Source organism: Gekko japonicus, unplaced genomic scaffold (assembly GCF_001447785.1).
Source record: "Gekko japonicus isolate JY-2015 unplaced genomic scaffold, Gekko_japonicus_V1.1 scaffold881, whole genome shotgun sequence".
Lineage (NCBI taxonomy): Eukaryota > Metazoa > Chordata > Lepidosauria > Squamata > Gekkonidae > Gekko > Gekko japonicus.
Genome location: NW_015168675.1, coordinates 32,591 through 55,339, shown reverse-complemented (window position 1 = coordinate 55,339; position 22,749 = coordinate 32,591). Strand labels below are relative to the sequence as shown.

The window sequence follows — 22,749 nt, the reverse complement described above, 5'->3', positions numbered from 1 at the left end:
GGGACTGCAGCCAATAAGGGCCCTGCTGCTCCTGCCACTGGGGTTTGCTCTCCACTTGCGGTCTGGCCTCTATTTCAGGGGTGGCTGTGCCCAGTCTGGTTTCAGCAGCATGCAGCCCAGCTGACTCACAAGCCAGGGTAAACGTCCTGTGGTTACTGCATCAAGCCAACTCCCTCCTCACCTGATTATGCCTAAATCAATAAATAAATACAGCGGCTCATCTTCTGACAGACTCCTCAGTGACAAACAGATGGAGTAAGAGGGGCATAAATGCATTCCAAGCAGAGGCATGAATACACACAGCCCCCTGAATACTCTCATTTGGGCACCCACGTACTGAGTCACTGAAGCAGGTAATAATTGTTATTGCATAATATGCTCAATATCATGCACTAACAAGGATTTCCTTTCTCCTTGGTTTCTCACCAGCAGCACAGGAGCTGAGCTGAGCTGAGCTCATTCATGAGTTTACCTGCATCCTTCCATGTCGACAAACCTTTCACCAAGGTTTTGTTTCTAGTGGCTCGGACCAGCTCTGGGCTGTTCCATCTATGGAAAAAACACAGCAGGGTTGTGTATATTTTGTGCTTAAAATAAAAAATGATCAAAATTCCACACCAAGAAAAGCTGAATTCAGCTGCTATGCAAATTATTTCTGTTTCCGCCAGGGCAAGGCCAGGCCTGCCCCGACCACCCCTACTGAAGTCTCCCTTTCTGAGATTTCAAAAGCATTGCCCACCCATTTCCCAAGCTTGTCTTCATAGCCATAAGAACTACTAGAAACTGACTTCAAACAAATAAATAAATTCCAAGACTTTCAAGCGGGTTAACTTTGTACTTATTAGCTGATTTCGCGCTTGTGTGGAATCATGGCATACACAGGACCCTGAGTAATTCAATTCAGCTGAGCAGAAATTCTCCTTCTCACCTTGACACAGAGAGTACTCCCTCTTTCTGTGCTATACCTCTGAGGATGCCAGTCACAGCTGCTGACAAAATGTCAGGCTCTACAATGCCAAGACCACGGCCACACAGCCCGGAAAAATCTACAACAGCTAATGAGGAGAAACTGTATGCGAAATTGCCCTTTGTGAGCTGTGCTACTCCCAACTGCAAATGGGGGACCGCATGCTACCTTAGTTAAAAACTGTCTATGCATGGTACCAAATTTTTGTCTTGCTGTGCATCTTTGTACATGGGGGAACCTTTCAAATTTGCAGTCCAACCCACCTGCAGCCAGAAGTGGTAATGTCTAGGAAGGAATGTGTCAAAACATGGAGAAATTGATTCTAAAGCCCGAAGGAATCTTTGGAAAACGGGTTAGGCCTGTGGCATGATACCCACAAATCTGTTTAATCATCAGACTTGCTCCTGCCCCCCACTACCAACTAACTGCAATCTACTGCAATATATGAATACAGGTTCTTTAACAATATATTAAAATATCTTATTTAGAGACATTCATGGAACACAAGTGCCTTCCTACATTCGTTTCTATTTCCCATAGCCAAAGAAAGAGTATTCTCAGGGTTTTTGACCCATGCAAAGAATAGTCATACACAGGGGTCATTTCATAGAAAAAGAGGCGCAGGAGCTCATCAGCATAACTCATTAGCGTAACTTATTTGCATATGCCACACCCCCTGACATCACCAGAAGTGTGTCGGAAGGCAACAACCACCGCTCAGGCTCCACTGGACTGTTCTGGATTCCTAGCTATGGGGGGGGGGGGGACGTGCAGATTTGTCCTCGCAGAAGAGGGAGAGCTTGTACCTGAATAAAACTTGGTCTTAAAGGTGCCACTGGACTGTTTGGGGCTGGGGGGTGGGGCTCTGCAACTTACCTGGCTGCTTCTTGCTCTGACTGAGGTCTGCTGGGAGCAGGGGGTGGGGCTTGTTGCATGTGCCCGCCCCCTGGGCTCTTTACTGCCGGAGCTCCGCTCCTGTGTGTTCCTGCAGGAAATGACCCCTGGACTCATACACATTGTGGGGACTGCAGCGAAGAAAGACAAGGGGGTTAAATCACTCCTCCCTCTTCCACAAGAACAACTCCATCAAGGAAAAGAATCACTACATCTCCTTGTCCCTCCGTGCTCCAGCTCACAAACCAGCATGGCTGCTCCACAACAGTGAACACACAACCCCAGGAGTGATCTTTCTGTGGGTCAGCAGAGGTAGCAATTCTCCTGTTTTTGTTCTCACAACAGTCCTGCAAGGCAAAGTCATTTGAACGGTAGAGACTGGCTCAGGGTTACCCACTAAGGTCCACGGCCAAGGACAGATCTGAACCTGGTTCTCCCCAAACCAATTACAGAACTCCTACACCATACTGTCAGTACATCAAAGTGCTTCAGGATAGGGAACTCATAGCTCCTTAGGTAGTCACGAGGGTTGTTTCCTAGCAATGGTCACTAATCATCACAAAAAAGAAGGGTGAAATCAAGATGGCAAAAGCATTAAACATCCAATTTTTAACATCAAACCAAGCAATACCGGCGATAACGGAGAGGAATTATGCAGGCTCTCTGCTCGCCAAGTGCTGCAGGTGATGCCACTGCCTGTAACCTTGGAAATGGCCCTGCCTTCCCAGCAAAGTCAGTTTCCACGCTTCTCCAAGCTGCAAACCGCAGCCACCTTTTGCTAGCTAATGAAAAAACTCCCTGAAGGAAGGAGGCAACAGGAATAGCAGTTTCCTCTCCCTCCCTCTGCAAATGGAGCTGGCAAGGGACTGAGCGCCGCTGCCGTGGCTCTGTCTAATGCGTGAGGAGGACGGCTACTGCCTGCCAAAGAATAGCTGCCCTCTCTCAAGGAGAATATTTTTAGCACTAATAAAAAGGTTAGTGAGCCAGGCAGAGAGCAGGCAGGTGTTGCGTGAGGTTGTGGCGTGACAGTCCAGGCTCTTCCCAGAACTGTCCCACTCAGAGCTTCTAGTCTGTACCTCCCGGGGCAGCATGGGACAACCCCAACTAAAACGAGGGAACATTCTTGTCTCCTCATCTCAACACAATCAACCGCCAGAGCAATCCCATTCTCCTGTGGGATGCGTCACTCCTGCCTACGACAGTCCCAGCCACACAGTGGCCTATCAGCACCACACGCAGGGGTCATTTCCTGAAGGGCACAGGAGCGGAGCTCCGGCAGTAAAGAGCCCAGGGGGTGGGCACATGCAACAAGCCCCGCCCCCTGCTCCCAGCAGCCCTCAGTCACAGCAAGAAGCTGCAGAGGCCCCCCCCGGCACCCCGGTCCAAAACAGTCCAGTGGCACCTTTAAGACCAAGTTTTATTCAGGTACAAGCTCTCCCTCCTCTGCAAGGACAGATCTGCATGTCCCCCCCCCCAATAGCTAGCAATCCAAAACACTCCAGTGGAGCCTGAGCAGTGGGTGTTGCCTTCTGACACACTTTGGGTGATGTCAAGGGGTGTGGCATATGCAAATAAGTTATGCTAATGAGTTATGCTAATGAGCTCCTGCACCTCTTTTCCTACGAAATGACCCCTGGCCACATGTATTCATTTTGTACACGATTAACTCTCACAGGTTCTTCCACAGAATCCTGGGAAGCACAGCCTCCCAAGGTTGCTAAGACTACTCTTGTAGAGATCCCTGCCTTCCCTCACAAGATGGCAGTTCTCAGAGCCCCTCCGGTGATGGGACAAGACGTCAACCTTTTCCATTCTGGTACAGGTGTGCCCTGAAGAAAATCCAGTCCCCACCAGTGTTCCCTCTAAGCTGAGTTACGGTGAGCTAGCCCACAGTTTTTTAGCCTCCGGCTCACACCTTTTTGTCTCCGCTCAGGAAGGAGGGCTCCAGAGCAAACTAATTTATGCAGCAGCCGAATTGCTCGCTCACAACTTAAATGCCAGCAGCTCACAAAGTAGAATTTTTGCTCACAAGACTCCGCAGCTTAGAGGGAACATTGGTCCCCACCATTAATAGCATTTCCGTCCTCCATTCCCATCCCCTACATCACGCGTGGCAAGACCAAGGCAACTCCATTCTGCAACATGGCTCTTTGACTTGGGTCTTCCAACCCCTGGAGCTCGATGCCTACATAAGTTGTATGAGACCAAGGTGCACGCTGTGCGCACACGCAGCCCATGACCAGACCTTCACCCCAGCAACAGGGAGGGAAGCCCCTTCTCCCAGGCAGCCCTCCCGGTTGTGCTAGCAGCAGCTTTGACCCGGCACTTATGAACGTCAGTGGGTGGGTGTTCCCTTGCAGATGCTCCCTGTCTCTGTTGTCCACTTACCCGAGCCTGCTACTACAGTGACGGACATACTGGGGAGCCGCCTGTTTGTTTATCTTCCTCTTCGGCATTGCTTATTTTGATGGCACATCCTTCTGGCCCAGCCCAGATTGACCCGTGGACCTTCTGCATCCTGTTTGCTAGAGCGAGCTGTGCAGAGGCAGACAGAGGTGCAGCACGGCAAACAGACCATGGTGCGTAAAAATATTCCAGGGAAATTCCTTGGGGGGAAGCCATATTTGAATCAACTGCATCTGGGTTCTTTGCAAACGAGTGGTTAAATTAAACTTGGCTCTGTACCAAGGGTCCAGGCTTGCCCTCAGACTCAAAGAGCTGTATAGTTATAGGCACAATAATTCCCCACAGTCCACATTTGGGACCACTGATAAGCAAGCAACAGCACACAATGACCAGAAAAAGCTCCAGCAGAGCAGGACAGCAAAAGGATGGAGGAGAGGGGAGAACAGCCGTTGCTTAGCATGGATACATCACCATCTCTTACAGCCATTACACTGGCAGAGACCTCTGCAAGCATCACCTTCCCCCAGAGAAAGATGAATATTTGTACCTTTTTTAAAAAAGAAAAATAAACGTCGGCCCCGGTCACACGGAGAATTTGCCACGCGAAAGGCATGAATGTCTGGCGCATTTTCAGGGCGCAATCACACCGCAACATCTGGGGAGCGTAGCGCACTTATGCCCAACCTGTGGCGTACCACCGAAGATGCGGAGTTAAAAAGTACCAAGGAAAGTGCACTAGTATCCGGAAAACGTGCGGCACAGGCAGGCGTCTGATCGCAGGAGCGCTAGTATCCCGTGGCATCTGGTGCCCATCCACATCCCGTCGCAAACCGGATGTTTTTCGTACGCGCATGCACACAAACACGAAACTGAAAGCAGTGCTGCTCCGCGGAACTGCACATGCACACAAACGTTGAACGCTTGTGTGATCGCGCAGCACAGCTTCTTTGCCACGCTGCAGCATCGTCGTGTGATTGCCAGCTAACAGCCGAAGTACGGAGACTCAGGGGACCGTGTGATCTCAGGCTACCGCACTTTATTTTGCTCCGGGGCGAACAGCCACACCTCCCCCAAGCGTTACCTGGCCCGTGTAACCAGGGCCATCTTATATCAAAAACTATCCTGTTGTGCTGTAATCCCTGAAAGTCTGAAAAGTGGTCCTAAAACTAACCCTAAATATACTCCTTGTTTTTTCTAGTCCCAGGTGAGAGGCCAGATGAAAGCAGTTGCTCCTTTCTGATGACTTTCCATCCAGAGAAAAACCCAACCATGCTCACACAATCTTTTGCTGAAAACCAGCTACTTTCCCAGGTTCTCAGATGCTCCTCATCTGTCTTCCCAATAATCTCAGTACCCATTGTCAATTTGATACAAAAGCCTGCCATTATAAATGCCAGCACAGACTGGCACTGAAACGTTAATTCTTGTGATCTCCGTACAGTTTTCCATCCAGTTATGTACACCATATACAAAAGATCATTTCAGCCTGTATCTATTTTTGGAAAAGTCAAGTCTAACTGCAGCGAAAGCACACCTCAAGTCAAGCACTGAAGAGGTGTACAAGCTTTTCCTCTGTACTGAAAGAAGGCTACCCTGACACCAAATTAATTGCTAGAATGACTGGCTCATAGGTACTTTCCCGCAGCCTTCAGCCACATTTCAGACAGACCTGCACAACTTGTTAGCCACCAAGCCAAATATAGCAAAAGCAGGAGCTGTCGTGAGACACTGACGGGATGGACATTATGTACGGCTGCTAGGCTGTGTCTGTTGTCATTTGCCACAAACTGTGGTAGCCTGCTCCAGCAGAAGCACTAGCAATATTATATTGTTTTCTGGGAACAATTAATGCCCAAGTGCACCAGCACCAGCCATCTTATTGCCCTGGGGCAGGGCAACCAGCACAAAGCAATGTGGAAGGGCTGCTCCTTGCTTGCCAAGTGGCAACTCTAACAGAGAGCCAAGGCCCCCTTTTATTTCATCTGGCATATCACAAATAGTGCCCTCTACAATCACTTGTTAAAAGAGCAGTGTAGTCTTTCACTTTCTTCCCTGCTACCTCTTAATTCATTAAAAATACAGGATGATTCAGGCGCCTGCTAACTGTCATGGGTCACTCACAGGTCACTATTTCCTTGTGGAACCAGGGATTCCACCCATCAGACACATCCACTCTACTGTCGTTTGCATGATCTGGTAAGGGGGCTGGGGACGAATGTTCTTCCTACTTGCCTTAGACTCTGATTCTTACTTGCACACATAAACAAATTAAGGGGGCTTCCCCCCCGGATAAAACTGTGTAAACCGATCCTCAGGCTTTAATGGTATTAATCCAATGTGTGAGCTTCACATTGGCACACTGCATAGCTGACATGCAGATTACACTAGACCCATCTGACCACCACAGGAGTCTGAGCCCCAGCACTGATATTACCGTTATAACCAAATTCAACTTGCCAGCCCTTTCAGCATGTTAACTGGCTTCACTATAACCTTCTGCTCCTTAGCCTGTAGGGTGGGGAGCCCCCAACCTTTCTGAGCCTGTGGGCACATTTGGAACCTTGAGAGAGAGAGTGGTGAGCCCCACCCACAAAAATGGCTTCCACGGGCAGCACAGTCAAATGGAATACTGCCCTCCTCACACCTCCTGGGAAGAAGGAAAGCCTGAAGGAGAAATTAAAGCACACTTCCTAAGGAAAGCCCATGTGCTTCCCAGGCCTCCCGATCCTTCAGCAGAAAACCCTTTCATTTCAATGATGACAGTCAATAACAAGCTCTGTCTTACAGTGGCCCTACAGTGGATGACACGCGAGCGTGGACGGCGCAGGCGGGGCGGAGCCGCGAGGACTGAGCCAAGGCCGCACCGGAGCATGCCGCGTGACAGAAGGGCCCGACCGATCCGCCACTGAAAGACTGCCAGAAAGGAGCCGGAAGCCGAGTGACACCGAAAGTCGACGTAGCTGACCTGGGAGAAAAACCCCTCCACTGGGTGCCGGTAGGGATTGTCCCCACCCCCAATAATTGTGGCCATAGGTTAGGGATAAATGAGTAACTGTAGCCGCTCAGAGACCCCTTAGGGGGTTAGAGCGGGGTAGTAAGCTGAAATAAATAAATAATAAATAATAATAATACCCACAATCACCCACATTACTTTGTGCCAGACTCAGAGAGACAGACCTTTTGTCCAACACACACACACACACGCCGAATAAGAAGTTCTCCTACCTTGACCTCAAATGCCTGCAGAAATGATTCTTCCTTGAAAGGTTCTGTTTTCAGACGTTCTGCAAGGGAAGAAACAAGACGAAGTGACGCAGGGCTCTGATTTGGTCAGACGCACAAGCTCCCTCCAGGGTTCTTGTTCTGACCCTACCCATGCCACACCGATAGCTGAGTCCTTGACAAAATTAAAAAAAAGCCTATCCACCTCCAAGAACCTTCCCAGCAAAGGCATGACTGATGAACACCAAAGATTATCCAGCCACTTCAAGCCCTACTTCAAGCCCACAAAGTACTAGATCACAGTTCCCCAGCCACAGGCATTGTCTAGGGTTGCTATAATCTGTCAGTAACCACACCAACACAAAGACATGGCACAACACAAAATTGATTGCATATAACAAATCCAATGCACATAGTGTCGGACCTGGCTCCCAAGGGACCAGTGTTCAAGTTCCAATCACTGACTTCCTGAGTGGTCTGAGAAACTCAGCCCAATCTCTACGCTACATTACTGGACAACCTACCACACTGGACTGTTGTGAGGAGGTAAGAGATGCTAAAAGAACTTGTCATGTTACACAAATCACTATTACGAAACTTTCAAGAAGAGAAAAGAATTTTGCACCCAGCTGCTGGGCACTGGCACTATATACAGGTGGACGGTGGACAACTGAATCACCCTGGCTCGTATGTCCCTTCTGAGGATAGAGAGCTCCTTCCTGTGCAGACAGTGCAGGATATCAATCCCCTGTCGATATACTTTGGGAACCCCTGGCTCCACTTGGGTTTATCACTTCAAACCAAAACAGAACTTGACTGTGAGAAGAGACATACACAGACTTGCATCATTACTTTAATAACAATCAGTAACAGAAATCAGTATGCACATAGATTTGCCTGGAGAAACCACATCAAGCCTCTTGATTGTGGAGGGAAGGATATCAGATTTTGTCCCCAAGAATTATTAAGAAAGGAAACTAGAATCTTGAACCATTTTTCCCTGACCAAAACAAAGAGCAGCAGACACCCCAATGAGGCAACTTAGCTAGAAGGGTATAACACCTGGCACAGGCCCCATGCCTACAAGGTAGTTCATTGATTCTTATCCCTTAAAATACCAGATAGCCTCAAATGGAAGCTGGCAATGATCACGTAATTCCATTTGCCACTCAGCAGCTACTTACAGGTCTATACAGACAACAAACAGGAACAGCGACAAGCATCTGCTCAAGGAGGCTGGGCAAGACACAGGCTGTACCAGCTGAGAAGCCCTGGGACACTTTCCATACTGATGGGTTAGGGAAGAGAAGTATCCCGTAGGACCACAGAATAGGCTAATCTTTGTGGTTGCACTGGTGAAGACAGGGAATGTCGCTTTCAGAGAACTAAACCCTGATCTCAGCATCAATGGCATATCCAGCTCCTGTTTGGTGTCGTGGTTAAGTGCTTTTGGTGCCGTGGTTAAGTGATTCCGCTGCACCTCCCCTTTTAGCCTGGTCCCCCCCAATGGCCACTTTGACATGCGCAGCAGCAGGTGGGGGAAAGTGTGTGATTACCTGCTCTGTTTGCCTGGATCTCCACAATGGTCAGTTGGGGGGTGGGGGGGACGGCCGGCCACGTGCGACTCTAATCTGGGAGAACCGGGTTTGATTCCCCACTCCTCCACTTGCACCTGGCTGGATGACCTTGGGCAAGCCGTAGTTCTGAAAAGAGCTGTCCTTGAAAAAGAGCAGTTTCTGTCAGAGCGCTCTCGGCCCCACCTACCTCACAGGGTGGCTGTTGTGGGGAGGGGAAGGGAAAGGAGTTTGTCAGCCGCTCTGAGACTCCTTCAGGTAGGGAAGGACGGGGTATAAATCCAATCTCTTCTTCTTCTTCTTCTTCCTACCTGAATGGCCTAGACACTTCCATTCTCTGAGCTATAGCAACCAGAAGTGAAACCCACCACTACTATCATACATGCGCAAGCAGCAAATGTCCAGGTTTGGCTGCAGTGCTCGGAGGCGGAAGTCAAAGGAGCTCCACTCAGGCTCCTTTACTAACTGACACCAGCACCAGCTTCCGGGATCCCAGCCACATACTCAGACGAAAAGGAGGACTTTGGCTGTCCTCCAAAGGCTTCAGCTACTGGCCAGTGTCCCGCTTTCTCCATCCTTAGGGCGCTGACCCCAAAGTTTCTGGTGACTGGTCTGCAGCAGCTGCACAGGTACAGCTGGGTAATGGCCAAACGCTGCACACACGGTGCCATGCTGAGCAGGTAGCCCCCTCCTCACCTCGACTCAGAGCAGCCCCACTCTCCTGGTAGTCTTCAATCTCTGCGTCCTTCTGGAGCAGCAAGGATGCCAACTCCCGCACCTGCCTCTGCAGTGCCAGGCTCATCGCCATCAGGGGTCGCACAAGGTGGCGGGAGATCTGGTACAGGGCACAGAGGTGAGAGCAATGGTTAAGCAGTGACAGTGGTGAGTCTGGGGCAAGTAATAATAACTGAAACCAGGTTCAAGGATGTTTGAAGGGCCAGTAAAGACATACGCATCCACAGCTGAAGGCATGAGGCTACGGGGGGGGGGGGGGGGGGGGGGGTCTGAGAACCTAGCAAAGGCATACTGCAGGTGGGAAGAAGCATTTCTGTTATGTATCATCCGGGAGCGAATTCAGGATCACGGGTGCCCTCAGCACTGACCCATCTTGGTGCCCCCCTCCTTTCCACACTGACCCCCCAGTCCATTTGAGTTGTTGACCTGTCTGACCAGATACACAATGCAGGTTGCAGCAATACAAAACTTTATTCATATGATAACACCATAGACTGTACAAACTAAGCCAACCTTGAGCTACATAAAGTTCTTTTCACCCTTTTCCTAACTTTGTGGTGCCCTCTTTGGCCCTGGTGCCCTAAGCACGTGCTTCGTCTGCTTCATGGTTAACCCGCCCCTGATATCATCCTAGTCTGCAGCATGGTCAGGAGTCGGACTACGCTGGTCCTCAGTTTACAGGTGGAGCTGCCTGCCTTTCTGTTGCCTGCCGGCAGAGGTCTCCTTAGCAAGATGATCAATGAACGGTTTCAAAGATAAGGAGTACTACGGAGACGGCAACACGTGCTGCATATACGCAAGCATCCTATCTCATACACTGGCCATATCAGCTCCTCTGGCAATCCAAAAACAGAGCATGGAGGTCGAGGCCTTTCCCTGATGTTGCCTCCTGGCTCCTGGATTCAGAGGCTGATGGCTTCCCTGCAGTCACCATGGCTAGTAGCCACTGACAGGCCTCTCCTTCTGCCCTCTCCTGTCTTCCAGGCTACTGTAGAATTGCCACATCTTCAGAACTGCAGCTGAAGGAAAGAAAGATATTCAAAGACAAAATTAATCTTTTACCCTCAACACCTGCCTTGATCCAGCTCCAGTGCTCCAGATTTCAGGCTCAGCCCTGGCTAAGTGCATTGGCAAGATACGGCTGCTCCAGAAAAAGTTCTAGCAAGTCCTATTCTATCCTGAATGGAAAAAAAGAAAATCTACCTTCTTGGGAAGTGAGAAGAAAAAATTCACTTGTGGGTCACGGCCGGCCCATCCATATCCACCCAGAGCATCACAAGCAAGAAGAAAATGCTTTCCCAACTGCGTATGTTTGTGGAAGCAAGGACTAAATGGCATAACACCTGGGACTGCTCCAATCCCCTTGATGCATCTAGGGCCAAACTCTGGTGGGCTGCACAGATGTTTCATTGGACCCTGTTTGCCAGCAATCCTATTCCTAATCTCTTAAAGCACAGGCTCACTCCGAGCTGTCCTCAAGGCACCTGGAGGTAAACTTGCATGTTTTGCATAAGGATTAGCCACTTACCAGCCTAGTGGGCAAATCTGTCTACTTTCATAGCTAAAATTAAGGGCTACTTGCATATAAGACACAGCAATGGGATATACCTTATACATTTATCAATCAACTTTCCCAGGCAACTTCCTCTACCATGAACCATGACACCAATAGATGGAGATGCTGTGTAGTTTGCTCTGCAGTAGCAAAAAGCCCAGCATATCTAGTACTTTCACACACACAATAATGCACTTTCAATAGAAGAAGAAGAAGAAGAAGAGATTGGATGTATACCCCAGGGCCCTTCACTACCTGAAGGAGTCTCAGAGCGGCTTACAAACTCCTTTCCCTTCCCCACCCCACAACAGACACCCGTGTGAGGTCAGTAGGGCCGAGATAGCTCTTGACAGAAACTCCTCTTTTTCAAGGACAGCTCTTATCAGAACTACGGCTTACCCAAGGTCATCCGGCCAGGTGCAAGTGGAGGAGTGGGGAATCAAACCTGGTTCTTCCAGATTGGAGTCCGCGCACTAAACCACTACATCAAACTGGCTCTCTGTACTTTGCAATGGGATTTTACCGTGTGAAACAGCAAAATCCATTTGCAAATGATCACTAATGGTTTTATATGGTTTTTTTTGAGCCCCCGGAGGGGATTTTTTTATTATTTTTTGTATCACTACAAAAACTACAACAGAAGAAAAAGGAAGGGAAACTACATTTACGGGACAAAGTAAAGAACCCACTACTAACTAAAAACCCAAGAGAGGAGATCCTCCTACTAGCTTAGTTACATCAAGTCTTCCCATCATTGATCCCATTTACAAACTGAGTCAAACATTTAGAGTACTTTCCTTTCAAGCTTAAAATTTAACTGTCTAAACACAGTACCCACAATCATCCCATTTCAAAGTTCTCAAAGGCACAATTCAGAGTCTTTCAGCCTTTACTTCTCCTTTCCCCTTCTCTTCCGTAACTTATAAGGACTTTTTGGGGCCGCTGCCCCTTGCTCTGCCAGAGAGTCCTCTCCGGAAGAACCCGAGTCTACCTCGCCACCGAACCTGCTGTCCTCTTCTTTTTTGCCGTCCTCTGGCTTTCCCAACTGAACCCTGAGAAATTCTTGAGCTTTCATAACAGAGACAATTTTTTCTTTTTTATCCTTAATCTTGAAAGCTTTACCTTCTGGTTTAATATGGTTTTAACTTGTTTTATGTGATGGCTTATGCCGATCTGTGAGCCACCCTGAGCCCACGTAGTGGGGAGGGCAGGCTATAAATTGAAATTATAAATAAATAAATAAAATAAAGTGCATTGAAAGTGCTTTATTCAGTGCACCTGACATCTAAGGGGAAATGCGAGATAATGTACATGTAAGAACTAAATTGAGGAGCTGCGGTGGCTCAAGTGGTTAAGACGCTGAACTGCAGGCTGTGGAAGGTCAGTAGTTCACCAGTTCAAGACCCGAGTTGCCACATGACGGAGTGAGCTCCCGTCTCTAGTTCCAGCTCCTGCCAACCTAGCAGTTCAAAAGCAAGAAATTGCAAGTAGATAAATAGGTACCACTTTGGTGGGAAGGTAACAGTGTTCCGTGCGCCTTGATGTTTAGTCATGCCGGCCACATGACCATGGAAACGTCTTCGGACAGTGCTGGCTCTTTGGCTTTGAAACAGAGATGAGCACCGCAACCCTAGAGTCGGACTCGACTGGCTTTCGAGCAAGGGAAGCTTTACCTTTTAAGAACTAAATTATAAACCCATAAACTCCTAAAATGCTAGTGTCTTTTTAAAGTGACATTAACCCCAGAGTACTGCCTTATCACTTTAAAAGTGTACATATCTCTGAGACACCAGCAATAACTGAACTCAGTAACACAACCAAATGCGTGCAAACCAAGAAGGATCATCACCTGGGTGTGCAGCGCCCCCTGCTGCATACATGGCAAAACTGGAACCAATCAATCAAAACTTTATGTTGAATATTCATCCTTTTATCTGAGCAAAGCCTGTCCTTAAACATTGAAGAGTTCACCTAGACTGTGGTTAGCATCAGTTATGTATTTCTCATTGCCAGAGGCATTAAGCAAGGAGGCAGGCAAAATTAATGCAGAACCAAGAGGAAGGCAATCATCGACAGGGAAAGAGCACATACCATCAAGAGGGAAAAAAGCAAACTTTTAAAACTTGAAATTTCCTAATTAGCTAACATAGTGTTGAATCCAGCTCTTGGTATTTTTTCACACCGGAAAAAACTAGAAAGAGATTTTCTTTGGTTAGATAAACCTCCTAGAAATTCTTCTAAAGTGCTTACACAACCAATTAGAAGGGAAGGTCTTGGTCTACCAAATTTGAAATTATATTAGGCTATTAGACTAGCTAATCCCAAGGAATGGATTTTAACTGGTAAGAAAACATTCATTGTAGAATTATTTATCCCAGGTAATTATTGTTTGAAAATAAATTTACATTTGGATAATCCTGGCTTAAAAGTGGTGCTTTTTGAATGGTGTAAGGTGAGATCTTTATTAAGTCCCGGACTTTCTCTGTTGACTGTGGTGAATGTCAGTTATGCACTTCTCATTGTCAAAGGCATCAAACAACCAGGCAGGCAAAATCAATGCTGAACAAGAGGCAAGCTATCTAAAATAGGGACAGAGCACACGCATCATGAAGGATTCAAAGCAACATTTAAAAAGGCAATTCCCAAGTCTGAAGGCAGTGTCAAGGTGTTCAGCTAATCACCCATAATTGGTACACAGAGAGTTAACAAATCCAGTGCATCTGCCAATCAGCTGACACATAAGGTTCAAAGCCTGGCGGAAGACCTCCCTCTTGCAGGCCCTGTGGAACTGCAAAAGGACCCGCAGGGCCCTGATCTCCTCCGGGAGCTCGTTCCACCAGGATGGGGCCGCTACTGATTAAACACCAAGGGCACGGAACGCTGTTACCTTCCCACCAAAGTGGTACCTATTTATCTATTTGCAGTTTCTTGCTTTCGAACTGCAAGGGTGGCAGGGAGGTGGGACCAGAGACGGGAGCTCACTCCGCCACGCAGCACTCAGGTCTCAAACTGCCGAGCTATGGACCTTCCGGTCTGCAGCTCAGCACCTTAACCCCTGAGCCACCGCGGCCCCTCAGTACCTGGTAGACTCAGCCAAGCATCCTGTCTTCTGCCAACTAAATATAATGGTTATCCCTGGCCTGGAATATCCAGAAAATAAGCTGTAATGCCAGCAAGGCATCAAACCTCCCTCCTCCTTGGTCCAGCATCTTTGCTCAACTCACCATATCGACAGGTGCAACTGAGCAGCAGAAATCCCAGTGGAAAGGCAACCCAGAGAGCTCACTCTTCACATGAAGGGTCAGTGTGCCTGGGCTGAGCTGGCAGGAGAAAGAGGTGGAACTGGTCGTCTGCCCGTCCAAAAGGGGACCCATCAGACTGCGCAGGTGGTTCAAGAAGGAGGAGGCATGAGCAGTCAGTCGCTTATTTAAATCCTGGGAGAGGCAAAAAATCAGGCAAGAACGGCAGAGAGAAGTAACCGCCACCGCCCCCCAAACAGTGAGCAACATATGTGCATCAGTCCTACGAGCCTAGAAACCACACTAAGGCGGAGGTCAGACTGGCAGTTTGGCCCGATAGAGGCACGTTTCACAAACGGATTAAAGGGGCCGGTTCATACAGCCACAGCTGCCAGGCGTTCCCCAGCCGTACTCAACCCGTCCTGTGATGGTTCCCTACCGCATTAAAAAAGTACCAAGTGAAAGCCATAGCAAAACCCTGGAGGGCGCATTGATCCCGCTTCCTGGAAGTGTGCACCCTAAAAGCCGCGAACAAGCCGCATTGCTGCAGTGCTGCGCCTATGCACATAGGCGCATGTCGCCGGAGTGAAAAAAAGCCACTTACAGCCATGCCTCCGCCAGGGGCGGGCCAACAGTGCGAACGCTCCCTTGCGCCTCCTCCCCGGTATGCTCCCGCATCAGTAGGTGCAGTGTCACCGGGAATCCCCGGCACAACTTGGCCTGGGTCTTTTTAGTCTGTCCTCAGACTAAAGGCATCTTGGCAAGATTTTTGCACATTTATGTTAACATATATTCATTTCCAATTAATTTATTTAAATTGACATCCCAAGAATAAATAAGAGTTTATAAAAAGAAATAATAATCGTATATGTACAGATTGTATATATTCTCAAATGGAATGTTTTTGTTGAAAAAATTTTCCGAACACTCAAAATACAATGGTGTGTACCTGGGAACATGCAATACCTTCTTTGGCAAGCACAATCATATCTCTATTAATTACTGATTAGAATGCGGTAGTATGAATATCACTGGGTATGGATTATAACAAGTGCTGATCAACCATAGAACTCCCTCACTGGTCACCTTCTATGTCAATATGTGATTTTTTAAAAATGCTAGCAGGAGTTAAGGAAGCTTTTACTAATAGCTGGAGGCTGCCAATCAAGAATCCCTTCTCTCTATAGAACTGTCCTGTCAGTATTTTATTTTAAGCTTGAACTAACAGGACAGCTGTTGAGGTAGCGCAAGGCTCTTTTTGTAGCAGGAACTCCCCTGCATATTAGGCGACACACCCCTAATGTAGCCAATCCTCCAAGAGCTTACAGAGCTCTTCTTACAGGGGCCACTGTAAGCTCTTGGAGGATTGGCTACATTAGGGGTGTGTCGCCTAATATGCAAAGGAGTTCCTGTTAATAACCACATGAGTATTTTGCAACCAATTCTTTACTTACCTTTGACCTCTGTTGTATGATCTGAGTGTCTGCCCTTTCATACCACATATAGGTGAGGTCACAGAGGAGCAAGGCATAGCCAGCATTTCCAAAATAAGCCTTGGCCAGCAGTGTGGACTCAGCGAAGCAGACAGAAGCCCAGGGCTGCAGAAGCAGTCTGGTGTCCACGTTGTCAATGTCCTCCATCCTGTAATGATGATTAAATTCACTTTCATATGACTGATTTAAATATACCGTTCTTATTTGCATAGTAAACAAACTGAGCTCATTCCTACAGATCAGTGAACTGCCAACAAAGAGTCCAAAAGCCAACAAAGGAAGCATCTTTTGAAATGAGATCAGGATTGTTTATCATTGAGGTTGGCACCACTGAGCTGTCACTCTAAAAAGCCTCACACAGAATGTGCTGTTGATTTCCGATGATCCTCATTCACCGCTAAGTCCCTGCACTGAAATGCTTACTCCGGGCCAGGCACCAGTTTCCTTTTTTGAATGAACAGGTGATGTCAGTTTTATAGCCCTGGGAATCAAGAGTACTTTTCAGAGGCCACAACATTGTTACAAGGTTGCTATCCCCTTGCTAAACACAAAGATGCCCTGGGCTGTTTTTATACCAACTCAAAATCCTCCCTGTCTCATTAAGTGGCCAGCTTGACAATCAGCCCCAAACATTCCTCACCTATGAAAAACATGATACCTGCAAGCAAAACAAAGGCTTCTTTTTTTCCAATCAACACAGGTGCACTCTGAATAATACAAAACTACCTGAAAGCAGTAGCAGATGGATATCTGCTTGCTCTGATTTTGTACATTATTAAAGAACTTCTTCACCACCTTGGTCTGCCCCACAACCCTTTCCTAATGTAAGCAAGAAGTCTCATACAGAAGTCATGCTGATAGTTCCTTCTTAGAACTTGTTGCTGCATAGAGAAGAACAAGAAGCCATATTGAAAAAGAATCATGACTTTTGCAAAGGAAAGCCCCTCCTCACTGATATCTTGGAGATCTATGAGAATGTAAACAAGAATGTGGGAAAGGTGATTCTGTAGACCTTGTGTACTTGGGGCTTCTAAAAAGCTTAAGATAGTGTGACTTCTCTCACCAAGGACTCCTGAGTAAACTTAACAGGAGACAGATTATCTCATGGATTAGTAATTAGTTTTAAAAATAAGAATCAGCCTGTAGAACAGGGGTGTCCCTAACTTTTTTGGAATCCTAAGACAGGGTGGCAGCCATTGCAACCACAAAAAGACTGCCACAGGAGGCAGGGCCTTACGCACCCCCCAGAGGAAGTCCAAGTGATGGGGAGAAGAGGGACAATTTTTAAAATACATTGGAAAAGAGTAGATCTTGAAACCAGCCCTCATCACAGCTGCTACTGCTGAAGCCACAATGTCCTCACAGCTGCACGGCCAACCAGCTCTCCAGTGGCCGACTAGAAGCTGTGCTGGACAAGTGCCCCACCTGGCTTCACCCAGTCTCTGGAAACTGCCCAAGTGCCAAAGGGATTGGTTGGGGGGGGGGGGGGGGGGGCCTGCGGCAGGCAGGCACCTCACCGGGGACCCCTGCTGGAGAAGTTGCCGTGTTAAAAATTGAAACCGCGGGGGTCCCGCAGGAAACCGTTGTTACCAGGGGTCTTGTTGTAGAAAAAGAGCTGCCGGAGCTCATTAGCATAACTCATTAGCATAACTTATTTGCATATGCCACGCCCCCTGACATCACCGGAAATGACAGAAGGCCACACCCCCTGACATCACCGGAAGTGTGTCAGAAGGCCCGGCTACTTACCCTCCTGCTTCATCCTCATTCCCAAACGGAATGAGGATCGAAGCAGAGGGCGGGGTAAAGAAGGGGGCGGGGCTTCACCACGTGACCGCCCCGCCCCCTAGAGGTTCTCTTCCGGAGCTCCGTACCTGAGAGCTCCCCCCCGACTAGAGCCCTGGTTGTTAGAATTGCTACTATTCCATTTGTTTAAAAGTGATCTAGAATCATATACAAAGGGGTCATGTCTAGAGATGTAAAATTTCCGGAAATGTTGACGCCCGGGGGTGGGTGGGGCCGAAGGCCACTGTGGTGCCCTTCTACGTTCGCGCCCGTAGGCAACTGCCTGACCTCGCCTCATGAAAGCACCGGCACTGTCCGTGGAGCACACAAACAGCGCCAACTTGCCAGTAGGGTTGCCAGCCTCCAGGTGGGGCCTGGGGATCTCCCGCTTTCACAACCAATCTCCAGCTGACAGAGATCAGCTCCCCTGGAGAAAATGGCTGCTTTGGAGGGTGGACTCTCCAGTGTTGCACCACACTGAGGCTCCTCCCCGACCCCTGCCCTCTCCCAGCCCCACTCCCAAAGTCTCCAGGTATTTTCCAACCCAGACCTGGCAACCCTACTTGCCAGTCTGACTGCACCCTGCGCTGGCTTCTGAAACACAGCGTACAGAATGGTTAAGCCCGTGAATGCTTGCAACTTAATGGTAAGCGCAGGGGTCATTTCCTGCGGGAGCGCACAGGAGCGGAGCTCCGGCAGTAAGAAGCCCAGGGGGCGGGCACATGCAACAAGCCCCACCCCCTGCTCCCAGCAGCCCTCAGTCAGGCCACGAGGAGCAAGAAGCAGCCAGGTAAGTTGCAGAGCCGTGGTAGTCCCCCCCCTTAGGCACAAGCTCTCCCCCCTCTGCGAGGACAGTCTCCCCCCCCCCCCCCCCAAGAGCTAGCAATCCAAAACAGTCCAGTGTAGCCTGAGCAGCGGGTGCTGCCTTCTGACACGCTTCCGGTGATGTCAGGGGGTGTGGCATATGCAAATAAATTATGTTAATTAGTTATGCTAATGAGATCCAGCACCTCTTTTTCTACGAAATGACCCCTGGGATATACTACAGCTTTCGGTAAAACAAGAGGTTCCAACTCACCTTTCTTTCATCTCAGGACAAACAATATATATTAATATAATATGTATAGACCATATGTATTGTATAAACGATCTGTATCAATAATCTATGGAGCTGCGGTGGCTCAAGTAGTTAAGACGCTGAACTGCAGGCTGTGGAAGGTCGGTAGTTCAGCAGTCCGAGACCCGAGTGAGCCGCATGACGGAGTGAGTTCTCGTCTCTGGCCCCAGCTCCTGCCAACCTAGCCGTTCGAAAGCAAGAAATTGCAAGTAGATAAATAGGCACCACTTCGGTGGGAAGGGAACAGCGTCCCGTGTGCCTTGGTATTTAGTCATGCCGGCCACATGACCACGGAAACGTCTTCGGACAGCGCTGGCTCTTCGGCTTGGAAACGGAGATGAGCATCGCAACCCTAGAGTCGGACTCGACTGGCTTTCGAGCAAGGGAGACCTTTACCTTTAATCTAACACATCGCTATTTGGAAGCCAGCTCCACTGAGCACAGTTCCCCCGCCCCCCCCGTGCCCCTCCACCAAGGCGAAGCCAGAAGGAAAGGAAGGCGTGGAGGAGCGGGCGGAGAGCCTTCCTTGCAGCACCGGAGAGCGCCTCGACGCAAACCCCGATCTCGCCTCGCGCCAGCTGCACGGCACCCACCGCCCACCGCCCCCCGAGGCGGACAAGAACGGGGAGGTCCCAACCTGTCCTCTCGCTTTAGAAGTTTAAACTGCTTTTCGAGGGAGGGCGGGAGGGAGTAACCCAGCTTCGAACGACACACACACCTTCGAACGATACATCAACCCTTCCTGTTCGGGGGACTACAACTCCCAGAATACCATTCTCACTCCTCCAGCATGCCGGGAGTTGTAGTCATCGGGTACAAGGGGATCCATTGAGGGCCAGGGACGAAATCCCCGTGCTTCTCAAGGAAGGAGCCGCAGGAAGTGTGGGGGATCGTTGCTGCTGGGGATTTCTTTTCTTTTTTACCTTTTGCCCGGGGCTGTTTGGAGTCCCGTTGCCAGAGCGACGCGTAGCGTCACATCCTGGCGACGGCGGGTGCAACGTGTGTCGCCGTCCCCGCGGCAGAGCTCCGGTAAAAACTCGCAGATCCCCCGCTGCCCGCCTCGAGGCGGAGGAATGTCGAGGCGGGGGTTCGGCCGCTGCCGGAAAGGCTCCTCCCCTCCGCCGCCTCCCGGAGACTCTGGCTGAAGCCGTTTGGTCCCCCCTGGGCTGCAGCCGCCTTGCATTAGATCCGTTGGCTGAGAAGCGTCCCGCGTGCACCGTAAGTCCTTCGATAAAGGCTATAGGCTGAGCCAAAGATTGCATATAGATCAATGCTCCCTTCTAAGCTGTGGAGTCCTGTGAGCAAAAACTCTACTTTGTGAGCACCTGGGTGTGAGCGGGCGATTTGGCTGCTGCATAGATTAGTTAGTTCTGGAGCCCTCCCTTCCTGAGCTCAGACAAGAATGTGTGAACCATTGGCTCAAAAACTGTGAGCTAGCTCACACCAACTCAGCTTAGAGGAAACACTGCCCCTGAGCAATGCTCCCTCTAAGCTGTGGAGCCTTGTGAGCAAAAACTCTACTTTGTGAGCTACCAGCATGAAAGCTGTGAGCGGGCAATTGGGCTACTGCATCAATTAGTTTGCTCTGGAGCCCTCCTTCCTGGGCTAAGACAAAAATGTGTGCGACAGAGGCTAAAAAACTGTGAGCTGGCTCACACTAACTCAGTTTAGAGGGAACACTGCCCCTGAGCAATGCTCCCTCCAAGCTGTGGAGTCTCGTGAGCAAAAACTACTTTGTGAGCTCCTGGTATTAAAGCTGTGAGCGAGCGATTTGGCCGCTGCATCAATGAGTTTGCTCTGGAGGTTCGGACAAAAATGGGTGAGCCTGAGGCTAAAAAACTGTGAGCTAGCTCACACTAACTCAGCTTGGAGGGAACACTGCCCCTGAGCAATGCCCCCCCTAAGCTGTGGAGTCTTGTGAGCAAAAACTCTACTTTGTGAGCTACCAGCATGAAAGCTGTGAGCAGGCGATTGGGCTACTGCATCAATTAGTTTGCTCTGGAGCCCTCCTTCCTGAGCTGAGACAAAAATGGGTGAGCTGGAGGCTAAAAAACTGTGAGCTAGCTCACACCAACTCAGCTTAGAGGAAACACTGCCCCTGAGCAATGCTCCCTCTAAGCTGTGGAGTCTCGTGAGCAAAACCTCTACTTTGTGAGCTACCAGCATGAAAGCTAAGAGCGAGCGATTTGGCCGCTGCATCAGTGAGTTTGCTCTGGAGGCGTCCTTCCTGAGCAGAGACAAAAATGGGTGAGCCGGAGGCTAAAAAACTGTGAGCTAGCTTGCACTAACTCAGCTTAGAAGGAACACTGCATACCACGTATAGTAGTTTTAAAAATACCCGTAGCGGTATGTCGTCTAACGTTGAGAGAATCGTCGTAGGAACAAAATTGATACATTCCTCGCGCAGGGTTCCTTTAGTTATAGATGGGCTCATGCTATCTCTTGAGCAACAGGGTTACGGTCAACTAAAAGCACCTTCGTGGGGAGAGATTAAATACAGCCCTCTATTCCAGAATCTGAAGGCTCAACTTGAGGGAGAAGCCCTGCCTAACCTTTAGACCACTCCCGAGTCCCAACTGCTGCAGATCTTAAGGATTACTGGCTCCCTCCCTCCCCTTCCATATTTTCTCCTTCAACTTCCCCCCCCAGTGAAATATTTATATTTATTTGGAACCCGCTTTTTCTTAATGAACAATGTGCAAGACTGAACAATTGCGTACGTGTAATTTTTATTTAAGAAAAATAAATTTGACAATATTGTTTATTGTTACAAAGAACGCTTGTGCACGCTACAGTTCTCTCCCTTGTGGAACAGTTTCCCTCCCTCTTCCCTGCTGCAGACATCACAGCTGCAATACAGGCAGTGCGGCAAACTCTGTGCATATAAAACTAGCGAATGGAGTGTGATTGGATTTTGTATTAACACTACATCAGGAAGTTGGCCTTCCCCTAGTGTACACACACACACACAAGTAAAATATAACATGTAACAGGAAGTGTAGTCCAGGGGCTGGAACCAGGCAGTATTTTCTGCTAAGGGGTGTAAGTTTTGCTAGCTTGGCTGCTGACCCCCAGTTTGCCCCCCATGTCATTCCTGGGGGTTTTCTACCCTTCAGTAGCAGCATTTCAGGGAGATCAATGGCTGCAGCAGTAGGGGAGGAGGCAGGAACGTTGTATTCCACTAACAGAAGTGCCTTCCACTAACAGGAAACATAGTTCGGAACTGCGAGACTACAATGTGAGTTGGATAAATTCTTCCCTCCCTTCATAGCTGAAGATAATGGCATAAAGAGGAAGGACAGGCATGTAGAGGAGATAAACCAGATTCCTCCCCATCCCAGCTGCCCTGCCACATCCCAGGTACATTTTAGCTGCTCTGTAAACTAGGTCTGCAGACTACCTCGTAGTAAGTTGTAGGCAAATCCACATAGGCAAAAATTACATGGGAAGTATTAATGTATCAGAGAGGCAATGAAAATGAGCTCCAGATACGATGTTAATTGCACCTTTGTAGATATGTCCTTGCAGAGACACTGGGAATGTGCTAGGAGTGCTACTTTAGCTTGTTTTTGAGCAGCCTTTTTAAGTATACTCCAAATCTGATTCCAGATTATCTGAAACAAAACTCCTTTGAAAAAAATACCCATGCTCATATAATACTTGTATCTTAGCAAAGGGTCCTCTCATTAGCTAATATTGTTACACATTTATGGTTCCCCAAATTATCTTGTTTACTGTCTGACTCCAGCTCCATTGCCTCAG

The 22,749-nt window shown here is 48.8% G+C and overlaps 2 protein-coding genes across 2 annotated transcripts in view; both read right to left on the bottom strand.

Annotated features, from left to right (window-relative positions):
• Positions 1-16,232, bottom strand: part of NHEJ1 (non-homologous end joining factor 1) — a 151,560-nt gene extending 135,328 nt beyond the window's left edge. Inside the window, exons 1-4 of the mRNA XM_015415368.1 lie at positions 16,047-16,232; positions 14,578-14,787; positions 9,760-9,898; positions 7,493-7,551 (exon numbers count right to left, since the gene is read on the bottom strand). Of these exons, the coding sequence (XP_015270854.1) occupies positions 7,493-7,551; positions 9,760-9,898; positions 14,578-14,787; positions 16,047-16,232 (594 nt within the window). The remainder of the gene's footprint in view (positions 1-7,492; positions 7,552-9,759; positions 9,899-14,577; positions 14,788-16,046) is intronic.
• A 3,532-nt stretch (positions 16,233-19,764) lies between these two features.
• The window catches only part of SLC23A3 (solute carrier family 23 member 3), a 19,029-nt gene continuing 16,044 nt past the window's right edge, over positions 19,765-22,749 (bottom strand). Inside the window, exon 13 of the mRNA XM_015415364.1 lies at positions 19,765-19,842. Coding sequence (XP_015270850.1) covers positions 19,765-19,842 — 78 coding nt within the window. The remainder of the gene's footprint in view (positions 19,843-22,749) is intronic.